This window comes from Paramormyrops kingsleyae, chromosome 15, assembly GCF_048594095.1.
Source record: "Paramormyrops kingsleyae isolate MSU_618 chromosome 15, PKINGS_0.4, whole genome shotgun sequence".
NCBI classification, from domain to species: Eukaryota; Metazoa; Chordata; class Actinopteri; order Osteoglossiformes; family Mormyridae; genus Paramormyrops; species Paramormyrops kingsleyae.
The window spans coordinates 27,203,638-27,213,183 of record NC_132811.1 but is presented as its reverse complement, the minus strand read 5'-3'; the positions used below and the strand labels follow the sequence as shown (position 1 = coordinate 27,213,183).

The 9,546-nt window shown below is 38.6% G+C and overlaps 1 protein-coding gene across 1 annotated transcript; it reads left to right on the top strand.

The window, feature by feature from the left end:
• The first annotated feature begins 885 nt into the window (after nucleotides 1–885).
• On the top strand, nucleotides 886–7,628 carry klhl30 (kelch-like family member 30). Its single transcript, XM_023804266.1, has 8 exons — nucleotides 886–1,001; nucleotides 1,574–2,366; nucleotides 2,491–2,662; nucleotides 2,794–2,880; nucleotides 3,294–3,449; nucleotides 3,728–3,916; nucleotides 6,639–6,784; nucleotides 6,916–7,628. The coding sequence occupies exons 2-8, from the start codon at nucleotides 1,593–1,595 to the stop codon at nucleotides 7,162–7,164; spliced, it is 1,773 nt and encodes a 590-aa protein (XP_023660034.1). The 5' UTR covers nucleotides 886–1,001; nucleotides 1,574–1,592; the 3' UTR covers nucleotides 7,165–7,628.
• Nucleotides 7,629–9,546: the final 1,918 nt, after the last annotated feature.

Below are 9,546 nucleotides of genomic sequence, written 5' to 3'. Positions count from 1 at the left end.
TGGAATGTAAAAGGTAAATTCTTCATGTGGAGAACATTTGAATATGAATAATGGCATTTTAATAAGAATGAGAATTAAGGACAAAAAGTTCAACCTTTGTCTTAGTCAGACCATAACACCTTTTCCCACATGATTTGGGGTGTTTGAATGTAATGCAAAATATAGATAGGTTTGTATCAACATATGGAGGGTCAACCTAGTATTGATGATAGTCTTATTTTATGCTTCACTTTTGAAAACAAGGTTCAGAGGTAATCTGTCACATTCAAAATCATGTATTAGGTATTTTAGGTTTCCAAATATATATCATACTAATATATGGCAAGATCAGCTTGATTTCTTGCTTTATATCACACACATCTTCAAATTTCATTATGGGTGTGTACATTTTTTTTTATATCCACTGTAATATAGCTGGTCAAAAAGCCAAAGTGACCTACATTTCACCATGTTTGCAGGTTATCTGGATCACTATTCCACTAGGCTGCTATGTAGAAAAAACATTCAGTTTGTCCAATCACTATACAGTCATTATTTAAAAAAAATCTAATATACTATGAAACAATCTGTTGTGCTGCTCTTGGGAAGCTAGTGATAATTCCTGGATATAGTCAATAAGCAAACAAAAACAAATTGTCTGTGTAATGATCCAGTGTCTCAAAGAAAGTTAAAGTATAATGAATATTGAACTTTTTATATTTATATTGTTATTTTTATGTGAACCTCACATTATAAGGCATTGCCACAAAACATGTGGTGTTTGTAAGATCAATTCCTAATATGATATGTTTGTATAACAACAGGTGTGAGGTTTAAAAACATGCAGCTGGAGTCTGATGTCAGTTCCCAGTCTTGGTATGACCTAAAAATAGTCTGGTAACCATCATGTGGGCTCTAAATGGCTCAGCACAAGCATGCTACAAGCTGTCCTTGCGTTGTGCCAAAACGCTTGCCAGTTTCAACTACATAATATGTGATTGCTGTACTCATTTGCCTCTCTGGTGAGTTCTCTTGGCTTTTTTTCCCCACCTTGTCTTTTGTGCTTACATTTTCCTTTTGTCAGTTTACTTTCACATTAGGAATTTTCAGATTATGCATTTAACACTATAATTAATTACTGATTGTTACGTGCTTGTGGAGGGCTGATTAAAGATGATAATGATTCATTTCCGAACAAGCTTGTGGTTTTAAGTTAACTGCAAATTCCTCCAGCCTTTAATTTCACAGAATATAAATGTAATGGAGCCAAAATGAACTGTTGTCGATAAAGGACTGGATTTTTGCTTACCTACATAAATGAGTCTTACTAGTGTTTTATGAGTTATGATGACCTATAAAACATTTACTTTGACTTCATATTTATACTTATTGGAATCATGTTATTTAATTAGAAACCATAAATACAATTTTCAGCAGTATACTGTAATATGTAGTACATCATATTTGTTTACAAAGAACTGTTTATGCATTTCCGCCTGCTTTAGAATAAATGTTGCTTTCCTTTAAGAAAGTAAATGAGATTCTTACAATATTCTAGATGTTACTTTTGTAGTTGAAGTTGTTTATTTTCCAGGTAAATATTGCCTTGAGCCATGGTACGCAACGTTGATGATCTGGACTTCTGCCTCTCTTCACACTCACAAAGCATTCTCGAAGGACTGCGGTCCCTCTGTCTACATCCCAAATTCATTGACGTGACATTAAGTGTGGGTGGCCGTGAATTCCCTTGCCATCGTAGTGTGTTGGCTCTCTGCAGCCTCTATTTCCATTCCATGTTTTCTGGAAATTTTGTGGAAAGTATTGCTGCTAGAGTAGATCTGCAGGATGTAGATCCTGACATTTTTAGCATTCTGCTGAATTTTGCCTACACGGGCAAGCTGACAATCAACCAAGAGAATGTGGAGGGATTAATCTGCACCTCCAGCCAGCTGCAGTTTCAGACTGTGAGGGCTGTATGCAGTCGTTATTTGCAGAATCAGATTGATGCAACTAACTGCTTAGGCATTCTGGAGTTTGGTGAAATACATGGCTGCGCAGAAGTGGTGGCTAAAGCCTGGTGTTTTGTACTGGAGAACTTTGAAGCCGTGGTAGAAGAGGAGGAATTCTTACTTCTGGGGAAGGAGAGGCTCATTGCCTGTCTTTCGAATGATGGCCTGCAGACTCGGGATGTGTGCACCTGCGCCAGGGCAGTCCTCTCCTGGGTCAAGCACCAGGCAGACTCACGGCTCACCCACCTCCTAGAGCTGCTCAGTTTGGCCAGACTCTCCCTCTTGCCTCTTGAATACATTACAGAAACTCTCTTGAAGGATAGCTTGATCTTGAAGAATCAAAGCTGTAGGGATGTTGTGGAAGGAGTCCAAAAACAGGTTTGTGTGTGTTTTTCTGTAGTGAATGCCTTCAGACCAGTTTTATAATATGGATTTTTTATTATTTTTATTAATTTCTACTAAGCTTCATTTGGGAAATTGACATTGTCTTCTTTGTCTTGAGATACTGGATTTACAACCAGGAACTTTAATAGAGGGAAATATGAAAAGTCCACAACCCCACCTGCAGGAAGTATTGTTTGTCATGGCAGGCCGCTCCCTGGATGATGATGAAGAAGAGGAGAGAATGTCAGCTACACCTCCGCGAAACTGTGCTTTCTACAACAAAAGGACAAGTGAGAATATCAGATTATCATTTCATATATAAATTTATATATGAAATGATAACGATGCACACACATACATACATACACACCCAGACATACAGACGTGCTGTTATAAAACTGCATATAAATATTTTTTCCAGGCCAATGGTATATACTTCCTGATTTCCCAGATTACAACAAGTGGGGTTATTCTGTGGTCTCGCTGAACAATGATGTGTATATCACAGGTAAGTTTAATACTGACAAGTAGACATAATTTCACAGCAAATGTCATACCACAAAATATCATTATTTTAACAAAGAAAAAGGGTATGTGTCCATGTTGAATTGCAATAGTTTGGGCTTTGGTGTATTCTAAAAATAAATGGGGGCAATAAATTGAAAGGTGAGTTGATAATTCTATATGGCTCGTGCTTTTTAAAAAGCATACATGTCCTGACTATGAACTATAAATAAAGCATACAAAAATGTACAAAATTAATATTTTATTTTTAAACATTGAAATTTTAAAATTAGTTTTAAGACATACATTAATATTTGAAGTTACACAAATGGATATCTTAAAATTATCTAATTGTATTGATGGATATACATTATCTTAGATGTTCTCATAATGTATGTAATGCTATTTTCAATGCAGGAGGTTCTCGAGGGTCTCAGACGCACACCTGGTCCACCACAGAGACATGGAAATATATCCCTCGAGAAGGGAAGTGGGTAACAGTGGCTCCAATGCTAAGGCCAAGAACAAACCATACTTCAGCAGCGCTGAATGGAGAAATTTATGTCATTGGTGGTAAGGAAATAAAGTTTTCCGGGTGTAGTTAGAGGTAACAAAATGAAAACTTCAAAAACAGTTTAAAAAGGACTTTCATTTTGACATGTTTTAAACACATCTTATGAGTACTTAAAGAAAGAAAAAAATGGGTAGCTATTTTAAAAGTTTAGAATTGTTGGAATTTACAGGGTTTTTTTAAGTCAGAGAACAGATTAATGTTATAACGCATGTACAATTTTCAAAAAAATCTGAATCATTTCTCAGGATAATACTCCTTTAAACATTTTCTTTTGTAGGCACTACACTGGATTATGTAGAAGTGGAACATTATGACCCTTACAGCAACAACTGGTGTCTCACTAGACCAGCTCTGAAATATGTTACAAACTTTACTGCCAGTGCCTGTGCTGGAAAGTTGTACCTGATTGGCTCCTGTGCAGTCAAATATAATGCACTCACTATGCAGTGCTACAACCCCGTTATTGGTAAGACTGAGTTCATCTCAGTATACAAAATTGTTATAAAAAAAATTATAAAATGCTGAGGACCATTGTTGTCTACTAAAATATTTAATGTCCAGTTTCTAGGATGATTTCCTGAATATAGCCAATATCCAATATCCAAAAAAACTGTGTAAATAACCAGTGTGTCAAAGAAAGTCAATGCATTTTTGTATTAAGTATTATTTCATATAAACTTGGCATTATAATGTTGCGATCGAGAGAAAGGCAAATGTGCAGGGTGCAGTGAAGCAGAGTCCGGGAGCCTTAAATCCAAGCAAAAGGGATTTATTGAGGGCAGAGGGACAGACAAGGTACAGACTTCCACAAACATCAATGGCAGACCTGGGGAAACAGACTTGAACGTGGACTAAATACAGGACATGACCTCAGAATAAACGCAAGACAGCTGATACGATGGGAATTGACACGGGGTTAAGGAGGAGGGCGAGGCACACACGAGGACTGGCATTAACATACAGTATAAGGCATTAACACACCAGAATTAATTTGTAAGATCAATTAATGTTGTTCCAAAATAACACAATACTATTATATATTGCATAGGTGATGGCTATTTTTAAAAATAATATGTAAACTTTAAGACCTATTTATGCAGTCGACCCTTCCACATTGTGAGGGTTAGGGGCATAGGTCCCAAGTGATTTCAATAAACTGTGTAAAATTTTTGGTCACCTTGGTTCCCTTGGTGAGAGACGTAAGCATGCGAGTGAATTGAAGCATAAAGATATGAGAAGCACGAGTTACAAAGGGTGCTTTTCCACCGCATCAAGTGTCATACTTTTGGTATACTACTTTTGGTACTTTCCCTTTTCTAGTGACTTCCGGTCGAGTACCAATCCCAAAAGTTCCAGTACCAAAAGTGGCAAACCATCTGGGGTACTTCTTTGGTACTTTGGTGTGGGACCTGAAATGCTTTTTTTGTCGATTGGTTATGCAAATAGCCTCCTGTTGAAACATAATATAAATGCCGCCTTGAGAACTGTTGCGAGCTCAGAAAACAATGATAAATGAAGTAAAAAAATAATAATTGCGATCTGGTTGGAAGAACAAATACAACAAAAAGATCAGAATTGCGTGACAAGAAATTAAAAAAGTATTTTGTTCAACATACTAGGACAGCACGCATATAGAGTGTAAGAACTGCATGTGCATATCATGCAGTGTTGGTATTAATATCATACATCATCCAGCCCATTTCTCAAATTCAGTACAAAATACCCTGCCTTACCTTGTAATGTCATTCGGTGCCGGTACCAGTTTTTACACTAGTGGAAAACCAATACCTTGAAGTACCGTACTTGTGGTACTTTTCTGAAGTACCAAGAGTACAGTACCTGGTGCAGTGGAAAAGTGTCCAAAGATCACTGTGAGATATCATGCAAGAGGCTGCTGTAGCATACTTGGTGTCCTCCAAACATCCATCCATCCATTTTCTGCCACTTATCTGGGGTCAGGTTGTGGGGGCAGCAGTTTAAGCAGAGATAGCCAGACCTCCCTCTCACCAGCCACCTCCTCCAGCTCTACTGGGGGAATACCAAGGTGTTCCAAAAAAACACTGTTTGTATATTTTATGCCTTTATGACTTACTAAACTTTTCATCTGCTGCCCTTCACGTGCCATCTGTGGCAAAACTCACAAAATCTTCCCATTTAATGTCTTCTCCCAAACCCATGATATATACCCAGCAAAAAAAGAAACGTCCCTTTTTCAGGACTGTGTATTTCAACAATAATGTTGTAAAAATCCAAATAACTTTACAGATCTTCATTGTAAAGGGTCTAAACAATGTTTTCCATGCATGTTCAATTAACCATAATCAATTAATTAACATGCACATCCGAATATCACACCTACGTGACAGGTACAGGATGGCCACAACAACTGCCCGAGTCACACCAGGAACACACAAGCCCTCAGTCCAGCCTCTCTCAGCCTATTGCGGACAGTCTGAGCACTGATGGAGGGATTGTGTGTTCCTGGTGTGACTTTGGCAGTTGTTGTGGCCATCCTGTACCTGTCACGCAGGTGTGATATTCGGATGTACCGATCCTGTGCAGGTGTTGTTACACGTGGTCTTCCACTGCGAGGATGATCAGCTGTCCTTCCTGTCTCCCTGTAGCGCTGTCTTAGGCGTCTCACAGTGCGGACATGGCAATTTATTGCCCTAGCCACATCAGCAGTCCTCATGCCTCCCTGCAACATGCCTAATGCACGTTCACGCAGATGAGCAGGGACCCTGGGCATCTTTCTTTGGGTGTTTTTCACGGTCGGTAGACAAGTCTCTTTAGTGTCCTGCGTTTTTAGAACTGTGACCTTAAATGCCTACTTTCTGTAAGCTGTTAAGGTCTTAACGACCATTCCACAGGTGCATGTTAATTAATTGATTATGGTTAATTGAACATGCATGGAAAACATTGTTTAAACCCTTTACAATGAAGATCTGTAAAGTTATTTGGATTTTTACAACATTATTGTTGAAATACACAGTCCTGAAAAAGGGACGTTTCTTTTTTTGCTGAGTATATATCAAAACCACGATGGGGAAAGTTACAATGCAGAAGGGTCAACTGTACTGGCAAGTCAATAATTAATGCAAAACATCAATTCTTTTCATAAACAAACCTGATATGACAATATTCTGGTTCCTTTTCTATTTTGAACTAATCCTTATCTTTTATTACAGACAATTGGAGTATTATTTGTTCTCCATTCATCCCAAAATATCTGTCCTCTCCCCGCTCGGTCTGCTTGGATGGAATCATTTATTTAATAGCTGACAACACTAAGAAAGTGTATTGTTATGATCCCAGTGCTAATATGTGGCAGAAGGTTAGTATGATTCATATACATTTTAAATTGTTTGTAAACATCCCTTTGATTCTGTTGTGGCAACTAAATCATGTATTAAATCCTGCATGAGTTATATATACGGTTTACCTATAAATGATTCTGTCTCTCAGGTGCAGTTCCTTCATACTTTACATGAGAATGGAAGCATCATAGTGCTAGGAGGCCAGCTGTATGTAACAGGTGGGCACTGGAAGGGCATAGAGGGCGATTATGGAGTGGAAGTGGAGGCATACAGCTGTACCTCTAATATCTGGCATGTGGAGTGCAATCTGCCCAGGCTGTGGTTGTACAGTGGATCCTGCTCAATATTCCTGGACCCTTCCCAATGGATGGAGCCTTTCCCTCTCAATCAGATGTAACTAAGGGCAAAGGTAATCAATTACACAGCTTGTTCAACTGCCCCCAAAGATATAAGTACTTTTGTATGCTCTAGATTCCCAAGCCCTGGTCCCAGCTGTGTATAGTATTCCTGCAAGGCATGAAACACTGGGGATTTTGCAGAGGGGTTTATTTCCAAAAATAAACTATATTTTTTCAAATATTTATGACCCATGGAAACAGTTAATGTTATATAATCACCATTTGAACTACTTGAAGCCCCTGCTTCCACCCTGGCCCTTCTACCAGCTTGTGAATTTTTTGTACAACATAAGTTAGTAAGTGAACATCAAAACGTTGGGAACACTTACTCTAGGTAATATTTGCTTAACTATAACCTCAAAAATATAACCTCAATAAAAATAATCATAAACCATGTTTCATGTTTTTAACTACTTTGTTTATGTCTGAAAACTGAAATAAACTTTGAATAGTATTCAAACTACTTTGGTTTGTGAAACTTGTATTTTTTCCTCTTCACCTTTCTTTAAAAAATATTCAAAGAATACATAAACTTCAAATATGCATTTCAGCTTACTCAAATTGCTGAGTAAAATGGAACAAGGAAACAAAGAGACCAGAATAATAATAGGTGAGTATGAGCAAATTCAAAACTGAAAGAGGAGTAACTTTCCGGAGTGAGCTTACATAATTTAAACAAGTGTGATTTGTCAGTTGGATTTTGTCTGATGTAATTTGCTGTTTTTCTTGTATGCTTGAAGTTTTTTTTTAATGTATAATATATAAAATAGTTGAATATTAAAAACTGCTGTATCTGTATATCCAAATTGTCATAGGTCATCATTTATTGCTTTGGAAACATCTGATAGAAAGTTGCTATGTGAAAAAAAAAAAATGAAATTCAGTGACATGGCAGAGTTAAAAAAATAAACATATTTTTTTCACTGTGCAAATGGATGTGGGCAGTGTTGTCTTAATGGTTAGGGAAGCACACTTGTAATTGAAAGATTGCAGACTCAAATCCCCGACCAGCAAGGCACCACTGAGGTACCCTGAGCAAGGTACCGCCTCCAAGCACTGCTTGGGCACTGAATTAGCTGCCCCCTGCTATGTCACGTATGGGTTAAATGTAGAGAACACATTTTGTTGTTGTGCACTGTGTGCTGTAGTTAGTCAACAATGTCCACTGATCACTAAATAAATAATAAATGTAGATACTTTCTTCATTCAAATGAAAATTAATTGGAAAAAATAGCTCGACTAATGGTGACTATATTCAAACAGTAGACCATAATTAGAAAGTCCACTGAGCTGGGCCTTTGGACGCTGAGATTTCTGGAATTGCTGTAGAGGCTGCTGGGATTACCCTTCCGGTACGGAAAAACGATCATGAAGCTGCATTTCAGGCCGGCAAAACACTACCCCCAATAATAATAATAATAATGTACAGCGCTGACGATTTTTCACATCCACATAGATATGTGGAATACTACAGAAACCAAGCTGGTAACGGACTCCCCGGATACAACGGAGCACCCGTCATGTACGGAGGGGGTCTGGGGGGTCTTTTTCAAGGACTCCTGAGAATGGCTGTACCATTTCTGAAAAGGACTTTCAGTATGGCGAAACCACATTTAAAATCGGCAGCGCAAAATATAGCAAAGGATGTAATTTCCAGTGCGATTATGGGGCAATTAACAAGAGTACATCTCCGGGCTCATGGTGTTGGCGCGTGGTAAGCGTCAAAGGCCCCCCGGGGCTCGAAATACCGATGCTAAAAAACGCAAGGTTTCCACCAAGAGAAGCTCAGTAGTCAAAAAGAAGCGAGAGAAGAAGAAGGAGCCCAAAAAAGTACAGAGAAGAAGATATACATTTTCTAAAACTATGGCCCTCATACACAACCTGTCAGAGGAGTGCATGAAATCAGAATTGGATATTTTTGCAGTGCCATACACACAAGCAAGCATCGATAAAAATATATACATGGAAGTGCCGCCACTCTCAGCTTTAACAGATAATGGGCCCCTGGAGTTTTTCATCACCGGTAATGGGGAAGATTACCTAGACCTCAACAACACCTACGGTGTCGAATCACAAAAGCTAACATTGACCCTGCCGCGAAGGTGGGGGTCATAAATTACCCTATCGCCTCAATTTTCTCACAGGTGGACGTATCCTTGGGTGACAGGCTAGTAACCCAGTCTAGCAATACATACCCTTACAGAGCCATGATAGAGTGCCTGCTTAATTAAAGCGTCGGAACGCTATCCAGGCAGTTTACCTGCGGGCTGTTTCATAAAGACAGTTCCGGTGCTATGGACGATACCGATCTTGATGGCGATAACAAGGGCTTAGAGAAAAGAGCAGCATTTTCAGCAAGAAGCGGCGTTTTTGATTTGATG